This window comes from Gymnoscopelus braueri, assembly GCF_963280865.1.
Source record: "Gymnoscopelus braueri genome assembly, chromosome: 7".
Lineage (NCBI taxonomy): Eukaryota > Metazoa > Chordata > Actinopteri > Myctophiformes > Myctophidae > Gymnoscopelus > Gymnoscopelus braueri.
In genome coordinates this window covers 15,855,079-15,869,169 of record NC_137608.1, presented here as the reverse complement: position 1 = coordinate 15,869,169, position 14,091 = coordinate 15,855,079, and the positions used below count along the sequence as shown (strand labels likewise).

General features: G+C 42.5%; 1 protein-coding gene across 4 annotated transcripts in view; it reads left to right on the top strand.

Annotated features, from left to right (window-relative positions):
* The first annotated feature begins 498 nt into the window (after nucleotides 1–498).
* Nucleotides 499–14,091, top strand: part of tcf7l1b (transcription factor 7 like 1b) — a 44,551-nt gene continuing 30,958 nt past the window's right edge. For all 4 annotated transcript variants that reach the window (XM_080433920.1, XM_080433919.1, XM_080433918.1 and 1 more), the window contains exons 1-3: nucleotides 499–1,445; nucleotides 1,567–1,639; nucleotides 1,774–1,901. In XM_080433920.1, coding sequence (XP_080290046.1) covers nucleotides 1,260–1,445; nucleotides 1,567–1,639; nucleotides 1,774–1,901 — 387 coding nt within the window. In that variant the 5' untranslated portion in view covers nucleotides 499–1,259. The remainder of the gene's footprint in view (nucleotides 1,446–1,566; nucleotides 1,640–1,773; nucleotides 1,902–14,091) is intronic.

Sequence of the window (14,091 nt, the reverse complement as noted above, 5' to 3'; positions counted from 1 at the left end):
CATTTTAAAAAAAAAGTTATTAATGCTAACCTCATATCAATAAATAGCAACAAAATTACATTGACACAAACAACAGCCAAGGGCAAAATATTGATATATAGGCTAATAATAACAATAATAATAATAATAATAATAATTGTAGCCTAATTTTAACACCATAACTGAGTGTATGTGTTGAATTGAGTGTAAAATAATGCATAAACATCCATCATGAAGCAATAGTTATTTATTTATTTAGTCTGTAAAAGTATTCTATATGAGATGAAGAAGACATAATAGCCTTTCTGTCTGTCTATAACCACTTTATTCCTGTATGATGATGAAGCTGTAATTAGTTTTATGGTTATGTTGGGTTAGCATGCTGGCTGTTTGGGGGTTAAGAATAGCTGATCTACATGGTGCTGGTTGAATGAAGTGTCGGTTTTCAGCTCAAACTCCTCCTCTACGGTTCTTCCACTTCAACAACCAAGTTGTTTGGAGCGCATTCCCCGGCAGCAATGTGGAGGGAAACAGCTATTTCGTCTAGCTGAAAAAAATAATCATTATTATTATTGTAATTTTTTTTTTGCAACCGGTTTGCTACTATTTTGGCCATTTATGGGCTTCGCGCTTTGTAGGGATATTATTAGTGAAACGTTTGCTTTGCTGAAACTTCGGGAAAAAAATAATCGACTGCCTCAAGAAGTCAAGAGAACAGTGTGATCGCCCCGTGGGTTTTACAGTAAAGAGAGAAGAGACGTCCCGTCCTGTCTTTTTGTCTGAACTATTGTTGCTACACATGGATAACAGGAGGTGACCGGGGCGTCATTCAACACTAACCTATCAATCTGTTCGGACGCTTGTTTAGAGTTCATTACTATTATTGTGTTTCCCGGGAAGGGATCGCGTCTCATTCTTTCTTCAACGAGGAGATACAACATAAGGCTACAAGTTGATACAAACTAACGAGAAGGACAAACTTTTTGTCTGAAGTTTAAGACAAGTTGCAGCATCCGGCTATTTGTTGAGGACTTCACGGTGGATTATTTGGAAGAGAAGAGATCGTCATGGAAAATTTGGAAAATATGCAGAAAGTCAGCATGGAGCTTTAAAAATGCACTATTGATTTCAACCGTTTTTTAGTTTTTAGGGTTTTGACTGTCAAAGCGATTTGGGACTAATTTCTTTAGAGCTGATATAAGTGTTATTATTAGATCTAGATCGCAGTGTTTATTTACTTTTCTTGAGTAGCTAGTGTACCCCTTTCTTGTCCCCCCAAAATGCCACAATTAAACGGAGGCGGTGGAGATGATTTGGGGGCGAATGATGAGATGATCTCCTTCAAAGACGAAGGGGAGCAAGAGGAGAAAATATCCGAGAACGTGTCGGCAGACAGGGATCTGGATGATGTGAAGTCTTCTTTAGTCAACGAGTCTGAGAATAACAGCAGCTCGTCGGATTCGGAGGTAAGGAGTTTGGCTTGTTGCACACTTTTATTACCGATAAGGGTCTTGTTCTTGTATAGTTGTGTATAATATCTAAAGTTGCTGTTTGAAGACTTTCACTACAGTCTCCTTTCCTTATCAGCAAGCGGAGCGTCGCCCCCAAACCAGACCCGACTTAGAAAGTTACGAGAAAGCCAGAGATTACTTCCATGAAGGTAAAACAAAACACACAACAACTCTAGTTTAAAAGTGTGGCTTTTTTTGTTTGCAAAAATGACTGAAATGGTGCTTATTTATTATTATTCTGACATTTCCTCGCTTGTTTTTGTCCCATATATTATACACACAGCACTAAGGAGACAGCAAGATGGTGGATTTTTCAAGAGTCCCCACTATCCTGGCTACCCATTTCTAATGATCCCAGACCTATCACACCCATACCTGCCCAATGGAGCACTGTCTCCCAGCGCAAGAACGGTAAGAAACGAAGTGAAACAAAGTATCCAGATCTGTCTGTTCTGTATTGTTACTTTGTAACAAATCCCTCTTCGTCCACAACAACCACAGGGTCATGCCTTGAGAAAAGTTATTTCTGCACAGTATGTATCGGACCGCCATATTTCTCCCCAGAGTGGCCTCACAAGGAGTAACTAAACTACTTCTTTGTTCTTTGGGGATGTTTCCCCCTGTGCTGCCACCCTTCTGTTTTGACAAGTTCACATGAAGCCCAAAGTTTTCACACTTGACGTGTGTGTGTTGATTTTATTACAAGTCGTAGCCCTATTTGGGACCGTTTGTGTCTTGACAGCCTCGGCTATACTTCTCATAGGCTACACTTGTATTATGAGTGCTTTGCCATTTTGATTATTTAATTATAAGACACTCATTAGTTTTAGAGTTGTTCAGTTGGTTGTCACCTACAAGTGCATCCTAGAAGCTAAATGCCTGAGCCCTCTTTCATAGGCCTAGGCTACAACTAAAAAATAGGCTTTGCATGAAGTCATGCTGTAATATTATTATGAAAATGCTTTTTACACACATACGAATTGTATATGACATCAGCAGAGCCAGTTGTGAAACTTATTAAGTGTGCTTGACAAGGGTGGCAACCATACAGATGTTGTTTATGGTGGGTTTTTAAACTAGTATAGTTGTTGGAATTTATTGCCTTTTGGTTGACCATTAAATCAATTTGTGGTGTTTTAAGTGAGGCAAGAGATTAGCTCTAGCGATAGATATGCATCTAGCCAACAGCCGAATTACCATGTTTTAAACACAATGTTTCACTTAAGTAGAAGTGCTTTCTGGACATGGCCCTACAGTAAACACACATTTGAACGTTTCCACATTGATATATATTTTGTATGCACAATGAACCTCTGGTGCATGGACTCTAGACACGTATTATACAGTAATTAATTATGACACGGTGCATAGATCACTGTAATAACATTTGAAAATGGGAGGGGGGGGAAAAAACTCTAGATACTAGGTCAGATAATAGCTTTACAATAGGATTGAATCTTTATTCCATTGAAATATGTAAAACATGTGGTGTTTTCAATAGTATATGCGAGCAATCTAAAATGCATTTGAAGGACATGAATATTCAAACTTCCTTGAAATAACCCATACTGGATTACTCTGTTTCTCAGAGCATGTCCATCCCCAAAACCTGCCCCCAGCCCAGCCCTCCCAAAAGAAGAGAAAAAAAAACAAGCGCTTTCGTTAGGACCGGGCACGCATTTGAGTGAAAAGACCCCCCCTCCCTATCTCCTTTTCACTGTTCCAAGCTCACCCCCCCTGCCTCCCCTGTACCTTCCATTCAATTAGAAAGGCGTTAGTTGACCATTGTTATTCTGAACAGGCTTGATGGCTTCATTGGAGGTCTCCATCGGGGCTCATTAACTAAATGGCTACTCTCCTCCTCTCACACTAGGTGCTACATACCTCTGTGGAGAACCTCTGTCATTTGTTTTGGTTTTTTTTTTACCACCAGAGTTTGTAGGAATAATGTGAGTGGCGTACTTGTGCTGCTGTGATAGAAATGTGTTTTTTATTGCTGCGTGCTGATTTATTTATCTCCCTCCAGCAATGATGATGAGATTTTTTTTTCTTCAGAAAACTATGGCAACTCTTTACTATTGACGGAATAGACTAATAGGCTGGAGTAAGTGCCTAAAAATGTCAGAAAGCCTTTATCTTGTCGTCACTTTGTTTTGTCTCTGTGGCTCATAGAATTTAAAATCCTTTCGCCCTCCTTGTATGTATGTGTTTTCAAGTCTTCGACAAAGCAAACATTGAAATGAAGGAGGAAAAAAAATAGGTTGTTCTCATTGCTCACTGCAAGGTAACTAATAATTGCTAAGGATTTAAAATCTGGTGGTTAAAGCCCCCATATTATAGAAGGAATTGAGAATGAGGTCAACGGGGCAGTCTGTGCCTACTATGTCAATCACCACCCTGGTAGAAAAGAAAGCAAGCAGACAATGGCTGGCATACTTTACAATGTATACCAAACTGAGGCATCTTAAGCTGTTGGAGTGTTTGTCATGTTGCAGCAAGGTAAACTCACTCCTCGCTGAAAATGCTGTGAATTTGAATGATGAGACACATTGAACTTATTACCTTTTTTTTCTGCGTCATGCTAAGAATTTGCTAGATTTGTTTATACAAATCACTGGAGTTCAGTGGCAAGCTTAATGGAGAATACTGGAGACAGTAGGATTTAGCGGGGAATATTTGCCACCAGCCTGTGCAAACATTGGGTGTTGGGTCAACCAGTTAGTTTAACTAATGAGCTCTACTGTGATATGTACACTCTCCCTGTGTGTATATCTGCAGGCTCTCCTAATTGGCTGACAGAATAGGAAGGTTCCTAACTTTAGGAATGCAGGCTTTCTTACTCTCCCTCTTGAATCTATTTACAACTCCCTCCTCCGGGCTGACATCTCAATAATGACATTTCATTTTAAAACTATTTTATAGTTATTTTAAACAAGGGAAACCTAGAGGTGTGCAAAGATGAGCCACATGGCGTTGCCAACCTTGACCTTCTTTGGCCACCAATTTTAACCACATAGTGGATATTGAGTTAAAGACATAATGTAGGGAAGTTTCACGACCTTCTGTTGTGATTCGACGATGGCACAGTGTATTGAGTCATTGCGGACAGAGTGACGTGCGCACACACAATATGTTTTGATATGACATACCTCATGAATATTAAAAAGAGCATTGTTGAGTATTCCTCTCCAGTCGATTCTATAAGCCTTGTATGTGCTCGACAGTCAACACAACTTTGCAATTCTGCAGTGTGCTGCAGAATTACAATGGCTGGTTATGGTTTCAGACATAACTTTTTTTAAGTGTGGATGTAGCAACCCCTATCATGAGCAATGAGAGACAGGCCTAGATGGGATCAGCACAAAGTTCCCCCGAGGGGCAAGCATAACTGATTTAAAGCCTGTTCTGAGTTGACATTCCGCTGTAATCCATCGAGACTGGAGGAGGAGGAAGGTTTTATGCTTGGAAAGATGTTCCACCAGACTTTTGCCTGGTGTGTGGTGGAGGGCCAAGCGAGTCCCCCCCACCACCCCCACCCCCCTTGGGTTGAGAGTTGTCAAAATCCCAGTCATTGTTTTGAGGTGTGGTCTAGAGATTCATTGATATGGTTTTCTTTTTTCACTCGCTTGCGTCTAGCGCAGGATTAGTGCAAGGTTTAATTGCCGAGCACAGACTGCTTGACACCACCTTCTATCAGCTTCATCAGCAGTCTAGATAACTCTCCGAGTACATCATCATCAGTAAAGAGTGAAATGTCTCTTGTGTGTGAGATGTGGCAAGTAAGTGAGAGGGAGGTTAGTCACTCAAATATATCTTTATCAAACACACAGTGGGGGCTCTCTCAAGATCCCATGCATGGGTCGTTGAATAGAAAAATGTTTCGGGATTGAGCCTTGAATGGGGAGCTTGTATAAGTCTGAACATGTTAGAGAGACTACAGTTGCATGCCTCTCTGACGTCTTTTTTTCAACCATTCTTTCTGTTGCTTTTGGTGCTTAAAAATGTGCAGACAAAGAAAAGTCAACAGCGACATTGTCCTGTTGAATAAAAGAGCCTCTCCCTGCATAAGCAAACCGTGTTTGTGTGGAGGTATCTTTTCATCAGGTTACTCACTTGGCTTTTCCACTTAAGCCCGATATATATACTTAGTTGCGCGCGGGTGTCGCACGCTGAAAATAGCAGATCTATAAACTCTCAATGTGTCCCGCTGCGACGCATTGAGACCTCGTAGAGCTGCTATTTTCGTTGCGCGGCGCACACGCGCAACTAAGTATAAGGCATTACTTTTCTGTGTATGTGTGTGCGTGCATGTGTATGGTTGTGTGTAAGTATGTCTGTGTGCATGCACTGGTGAGCATGTCTGTGTGTATGTGTGTGTGTGTGTGTGGCTGGGGGGGGGGGGTAGGGGGTGGATTTCAGGTGAGGGTCTGTGGATTCTGTGCAACAGAGGGAACAGTGTATGGAGCTTACCTTCTGACAACCCTCAGTGTTGTATGCCACTGCTGAGAGCAATCCTGAATGTTGGCGTGCAAATATTTTTTTAACCAAGGACTGTGTCAACAGAGCTAACATTTTTGACTAAGTTTATATTTTTGAAAAGATTTTTTTTTCTCTTTAAAGGCAAACAAATCTACATCAATTTAGTCTCACCGTTCAATTAAAAGAAAGATTGCAGGCAGTGTCCAAAAGGCCCTGAGCTGGCATACAGTACGTCTTGTTCCTAGGTGATTTATTTATACGTTTTAAATTATTTTAAGACTTGAGGAAACTGATCGTGGAGTAGTTTGTTTTTAAATATTTCATCAACCGTGGATTTAATGTCCCATTTCTTTGCATTACATTAGCAGCAGTTTGACTTCATGTTATACACAGTCACACACTACAAAATTGCTGTGAGTTTACGCAAATGTATTACCGAAAAATTACTATGTTATATCACGCAAGTGGAATTAAGGTCAGTCACCAGTTTTTAATTACTGAATCGTAAATCAAAGCAATTCAATTAACTCATCAGTGCCTGATGCAATTATAGTGTCATCATAAAATATGAATGCAAGTGTTAACGTTTAGCATCTTCTCAGCTTTACAGTTTTGAGTTCAGAGTTTTGTGTTTCTTCAGCAAAAGAATTTCCACACCAAAAAAGGAAAAAAAAATTGTCACAGGTCCACAGTATGTGTCAGTAGAAGTTATAGTTGGGGAGAGAATACATGCTCGTCAGTATCTGTTGCACGTTGGACTTTTAGAATGTTCCTGTCCTGCTTCTCGTCTTGTGTGTTGTATAGGAAGGATCGTGGTGCGTAGGGCTTTTGCATTTCAGACCTCAGACTTGGGTAGCGAGCTACATGTTCCCTTTCCTAACTGCACTTGTGTAGAACTTGTGTGAAATGGTGTCAGTCCCTGTCTCTATCCCTCCCTCCCTCCCTCCCCTCTCTCCCACCCCCCTCTCTGCTCCGGTCTCTGTGGAAAGCGTGAGCTGGCGTCAGTTCCTCTCGCCACCCGTAGCCCTGCTAGTGCAGTACCACCTACCCACCCTCCCGCCCGACATTAGATATTCTGTTTATAGCACTCTCTGGCTTCTCAAGAGCAGGGCCCATCAGGAGCATCTCAGCACCCTTTGAGGCAAGGATAACCACCCCTCTCCCCTCTCCAGCCGCAGACTCCCTGCGTTCAGTGACATCAATGAATCCCTTTGATGTGCCAAGATGAATATGTGTGCAAATGTGTTTTTATCAATTTATGTGTTTTTCAACATTCGTTATGTTTGGCCGGTGCTACTGTGCAGTTTGAGATCTGGTACACTGCTTTCCCTAACTCTAAGGAGATGTTTCGTATTATTATATATACCTGAGTTGGTTTACAGTGCGTACAGTGTGTGCTTTTCCTTAGTAGGAAATGTGTCATTTTTAAGGGCACTTTTTGAGAACGTGTTGTGACAACGTCCTGACAATGGGAGATGAGCTGGAATACACCTGGTCCCCGTGTGCTCATTCATTGCGCAGTCAATTATTGAAGAGAATCACTTTTTTATGCATATAGTCATTTGCGACTCATATCCACCACCACACACTTCATATTGTTAGCGTATTTCTAATGAATGCAGTCCTCTCATTTCAGATGCTCTCTTTTCTGTCATATGCTTGGGATGGGCTGTCATGGGGCTCAGAGAGTTACAGGAGTTAGACTCGCAGCTCATCGAAAACTGCTCAACTTCACTGTCAGGGCCGTGACTATAAGTGTAGTTTCCCCACCGAAAAATAGAATTTCCCCCTCAATGTCAGAACAGGTGATAATCATCAAAAGTGAAAGCACAGATTGTCATGAAAATAAGTGATGGACAGAGGTGTACAGTGTGTGTGTGTGTGTGTGTGTGTGTGTGTGTGTGTGTGTGTGTGTGTGTGTGTGTGTGTGTGTGTGTGTGTGTGTGTGTGTGTGTGTGTGTGTGTGTGTGTGTGGAGGGGGAGTATATACCGTATGCATGTATCAAGTGTCATGTGAATACCAGCTCAGTAATGTCTGCTCTGTGGTATAAGGGTAGAGGCATGGAGAACGAGGGAAACAGTCCCTCTAGTTTTATCAGGGGGGTCGGGGGTTAATCAACCTCACTCCCAGGTGATCTGGACTCTTGTTTGATTGATGACAATTGTAGGGGTGTGTGGGGGGGGGGATGTGTTTAGTGTCGGGACATGCTGCTATAAGGCTGCCCCCAAGTATAAGTAGCCACTACATGGCCGCAACCCTCATTGTTTATTTCATATAAAGAAATGTTTGCCCTCTATAATTGTACCTTAAACTCTTCACTCCGCGCTAATAAAACTTGATTGTACAGCAGGATGAAAAAAAAAAAACTCTAAATAGGGTTTCATCAGTCTGGTATTCCAAACAGCTGTTTTCAGTTTAAGCAACACAGGCAGCAGGAGAGAGAGTGAGGGAGAGAGAAAGAGAGAGAGCAGGGAAAGAGTAGAGATTGTTGATGAGATGATGTATGTGTGTGGGGGGGGGGGCATAAACTGGGGCAGATATGGGCCTTGCTATCCCTTTGCCTGTTATCCTGAGGTGGGCCGGCTTCCAGACCTTGAGGCACTTACTTATCTGAGGGATTCTGTCTCCCACAGAGCGTGGGGCTACTCCGCCACGGACCAGAATGCTTTGCTGCCGTTTCCCTCACAGCCACAGCCCAATCAGCCGGCAGCGGGAGGCTATCAGATCATGCACATGTAGTATCAGCGACACTCAGATTTTTATCAGGTTTCACTTTAAGTTCACACATAGGGCATGGAAATGCTTTCTCTTGGGCTCCACGTTTTAAGTAGTCAAACTGGTGTGAGTGTGTTTTGGTTAAAGGCCATGTCGTATACGTGTAGCATCAGGCGAAGGCTCTTCGGAGACGTCCGGGGTGTACTAAATAAAGCAGCGGATGGATATCAAGTCCAAGGATGAGGTTAGTTGACAGTGAGCAGAGCAGCTGTTCTTCTGGTTGGAGTTATAAATCAGTTTCGGCTGCTTCCCACTGAGCACGTCCCCGTAACGGTGCAGTGAGTTTTGGACTGCTGATTCAGCTCCCAAGGCCTCTTGGTAGATGGGTGTCAGGTCAACGCGTTGCACCTGCACACACTCTATGTACAACCTATGTACTCCCTGTGATCAGCTGCATGGATCAACGTTCCGCTCCCTGATAAAATACCCCCGCCCCAAGTGACACTGAACAGGAACACTCACGGGGCGTGCCAGTAACTGACCAGATAGCGCGCTGACCACATAATCGCAATGTCCCTGGTTCACTTCTAGCTGTGTTTGCCTGTCCTAACCCCCCTCTCCGCCCTCACTTTCCTGTATATCTGTATATCTAATACCGTCGTATCCAAACTGGCCAAGATTGTGTAAAAAAAACATATGCACACAATCAAAATGTTAAGTTGAAGCTGACGTGCTTGCTACATAGTCTCAACTCTTGATTTAAAGCCACAAGTAGCTAAATGTATTGCTGTAATTATTACATTGCCATGATTTAGACGGAACACTTAGGTCCTATAGGGAGGTATGTGGATGTTTCCCGGTTTTATGAGTATGTAGAAGCACACCACATATTTCCATATGATCACTTTTATGAGGTTTGTCTAACTGTGCTCCAGGGGTGCAAGTCGCAGAAGCATCGAGTTGAAAAGGTCAGGGGATGAAGCAGGATTTGGAAAAATGTTCTTGGGATAATATATGTACTGTACATACATTTCAACAATACGCCTTTTGTCTGCATGCTTAGTCCCAGTAGTACTTATGACAACCAGGCAGGAATCGAAACAGTTCTTCAAGTTTACTCTTCTGGTTGAGTTATTCTTTATGTTGTTGGAAGCTGTTGTCCTGGCTGACACTGATAATGACTTTGCCTTTGGGTGCCCTTTGCTACCTCCAGTAACCCCCAGTAAACCAATTGTACTTGTTAATGACTCACAATGTTCTGCAGCGTGTCGAATTTGATTAAAGCCAGAGCAAAGACACAAGTCATCTTAAAATGTGTGTAGCCTCCTTATCTCCAGCCACACTTGTGGATCCTGTTAGAAGAAAATGGGGGGGAAAGGGCAGTAGTTTGGACAGTAGTTTTAGCTTTCCTCAGACACGGATATTCTTTCGTTAGTGGGATTCCCCCGTGGCTTCCCTAAATTATTGATAGGATCGATGTTTTGGTTTATTTATGTTTTTTGTTTCCCCCCCCTTGTTGATACACTGACACAGGGGTTGAATTGGATGTCTTCCAGGTTTTTTCTTTTGTTGGTTTTCGAGTTAGAGACTTATGCCTATTGTTAACTCAACCTATTGTCCAAAGCGATATTGTTTACTACACAAAATACAAAAGATTTCTTCTCCTGGAACATCTTGTTTTGAAACACCATTCCCCGGTGTGTACTGGTATATATAAGGTGGATCTTCCCCCTGTATGGGGGTGGGGGGGGGGGGTGTCCTGCACCTCCACTGACATAATCCCTCATCCATTTACATGGCTGGATACCAAATCCCTACAAATGTGACTGACTTATTTGCTTCAAATTCAGAGTAGCTACATTTGGGGGGGAAAAAAGGTCTAATCGGCCCTATATGACATGGAGTAGGCCAAGGAGCCCTTTTGTTTGATTTGTACATGGGCTGGAGGGCTGGCTATTGGAAATCCCTGAAGCAGGCTTTAGGGGCAGGTCTGATTCTCGTGTGAAATGGGGAAAGGCTCTATAGCTCTCGGCTGACTTGACTGGGGCTGTATGGGTGTGTTGGCAGGGGGAGCGCCGGTCATGAATGGGGTCTTTGACTACCTCAGACTTGCCCTGAAAGGCAGGACAAAGACCCTAGGGCAACGGCTTAGAGCCTCACAGCTGAGCTACAGAATGCTCAGCCCCGTCTTCCTCCCTCTCCTTGCCTGATTTAAATACTACAGTGGCTTTCAGCGTTCTGGGGATGATGAAGGCTCACATTCACCACTGCCACATTTTGGCCATCAACTTTTTCTCTCGCTCTGTTTTTGTTTACAATATGCTAATGCCAAGGGCCCGTTTACGTAATCCATAGAATAAAGGGTGGTGAACATGCACCAGTAAGTCTCTTCTTTAGTTTTCATGTTTTCATTTTGATACTTTCTCTTTATTAACTCTGTTAATACTCGCTCACACGGACACAGCGCGTATGAATGAAGCTGTTCAGAGCTGTGTGGATTAATGAATGTTTTTTTATTCATGCTAGATGGGAGATATTGGCAAGTAAACAAGATTAAATTATATATAGAACTCTAATTAGTAGCGTTGCTTGGATTGTGTGTGATAAGAGCCGTATCTTCATTTGGAGAGTTTTGAAGAGGAGAATAAATCCCCATAAATCTTTTCTACAGAGTTAATGGGTCATTTGAGTCCTGTCCAGACACTCTCTCCCCATAGAGTGTCTAGTTTCAGATGTCACTCAGAGCTTTGTTTGCCCCCCAGGGTGAAGGGTTAGAGGTCAAGGTTCGGGGCCAGTTGGCTGAGTGGCCACCAAAGCCCGGTCTTCCCTCAGCATATCCGATCCCCTCGTCCTCCACACCACAGCCTGCAGAGCCGATCCCCTCTTCCAAACAGCCCTACAGCGACAATAAAGGGATTAATTTTCAACGTTTGAGTTTTCTTATCATAATCGGCTGCATAAAATTCATCTTCACCTAAGCTGGAACTATACATCCCTGCCTTTGTCAGGGATGTATAGTTCCGTACAAGTTAATGATGCTAGCTTACAGAGGCTTACAGACAATTTATACTTAGCCACGTCCGACAAGTGTTGGACGTGACGTGACCTAATTTCAACTGAAAGACGGGTAGACACTTTTTGCACTTAAAAAATTATGTCATTTTTGCTGTATGACAAAGTTGTGGGATGTACAAGTATGAATTAGTGTCTTTAAGCCTGATTTATATGTAATCGTGCAACTGTTCCATGAAAAAAATATAGAAAGAATATATTTATATATAATAGGAATTAGTGCTTGTACAGTTGTACCATTGCAGCTTTTGCGTTGATAGACTGTGCTACATTTGCTTTCCACAATTTTTTCCACGAAAACCAAAAAAACACTTCCCATTGATATTTTTTGCATTATATGAGAGGCCCTATTTGTGAAGCTTGTGCGAAAGACATTCTCACATGTCTAACCAGAGCAACAATTCTTGTCTTGCACCTCTGCAAAATCTCACACGGGCCCTTAAAAAAAAACACATTCTCAGTCTCTTTGTCCAAAAAACACCTCCAAAAGTTTGCAAAACGCAGGAACCTCGCCCCTCCAAAGCCCCCACCCACAATCTCAGCGTCTCTCTCCGCCCCGCCACCACCCAAACATGTCCTCCAGCCAGGTTTATTATGCCGTTTCACGCAGACCAAAATTGCAGCTGCATGGAGAACAATCTGGAGCACATTAGCTTAGGCGCTGTGATTTATAAATTGTTTCTCAGGCTATAAATCCCTGCTGCATTAGCTTAGGCGCTGTGATTTATAAATTGTTTCTCAGGCTATAAATCCCTGCTGTAATTGTGCACAAGTTCCCCTCTCCCTTTTCTCTGTCACTCCCCCTTCTTTCCTTCAACAAGAATTCTCTCTCTCTCTCTCTCTCTCTCTCTCTCTCTCTCTCTCTCTCTCTCTCTTTCTCTCTCTCTGTAACACAGCTTACAGTGCTTGGGTCATCACTAATTGTTTGCAGAAGTGTGCAGTTTGGATTCAGTAAAGTTCATTGCATTGTGGCATATATTTGGCTTTACGGAGACAAACAGGGCTTTACAGAAACGTTCCTATTTTTATGCCGTTCATAAACGTTTTTCTGTGACACACCATAAGCCATATACTTATATATCCAAAATGGGATAGCCATCATGAGCCTTTGTCCATAGCTCTTTTTCTGTGGTTCAGATTCTGCATTCCTGAATACTGTGTAATTGGTAGGGGCCTCTCCTAAACTCCGTCCCTGGAAATCTGATATTTGCACCAGCCCCTGATCATAATCACCTTGCCCTTCTCATCACAATGTATTGAGATTGGAAGATAGTAGTAATAGTGAAAACTTAATGCATTTATATACCACATCCAGCCTTGAGTTTATATTGGTGTAATTAATGCCATAAAGATATTTGTAACCAACGTTGGACCCTAGAAGAGCAGCTTGTAAAACTCGCAAAAATTCAATTTGGTCCAATATTGATTGAGAAAAGGAGGTTACTGTGTGTTCTAAGGAAGGTGAGGGTTCCTTGCATATGTTTGCCACTCTATTGTTTTGCTTTCAAGAGACCTGGTGAACCTTGAAGAGGTACGGGACCTTGTGACCCAGCCTCGTCTTGCTTTGTGTGTGTTCCTCCTGAAAGCTTCCAATGGACGTTTCAAAACCCTCCACAAAATTGTGAGTTTGAGGCAAAATAAGCGAGGGTTCTTTATGGAAGGTGCACCACTGTAGCCAAACCTACATGATATCATGCAATCATGACCTAGTGCTGAATTCCAGTATGCATGCTAGCATTATGAAACCGAATCCTCTTCAATACAGCGAATGGCTGTTGCAAGTGTGTCAGATTATGAAAAATACTCCAGCTCCTGCCCCCCCTCCACCCCCCCAAGACCTCCCCACCCCCTGTGACAATACGCTTTGCTAATTTTGGAGGAAAACAAAGGAGTCACAAAATGTCGTTCCTTTTTAAGCGCTAAAGCTGTAGTCGTTAACGACTTAAAAATGGATTTGTGGATTCAACAAGATCCTCTGTAACAAACAGTGAGATTCATATCACAACTCAGTTGTGATATGTAATCGGACAAGTGTAATCCCCCTTGTCTGAAGCAAACATGTCAAATGGTTTAGTTCTCGAAACAAGACCTTGGACTTACTGAAAAGCCCTTTATTTTAATGTCTGACTCGGGCAGTGGTTTGCTAGAATATTGGAGAACTGGCAACAATGAGATTTTAATAGCTCCCAGCACTGATACAATTGATCCCATAGCAAACCTCTGACTCCACTTCTGTGCTCTCGCAAAAGCATTTGTTTATAGTGTGGATTTCCCTTGGGATCAATAAAGGTCTATCTATCTATTATCTGTCATCGAGTGTTTTGTAAATGTAGC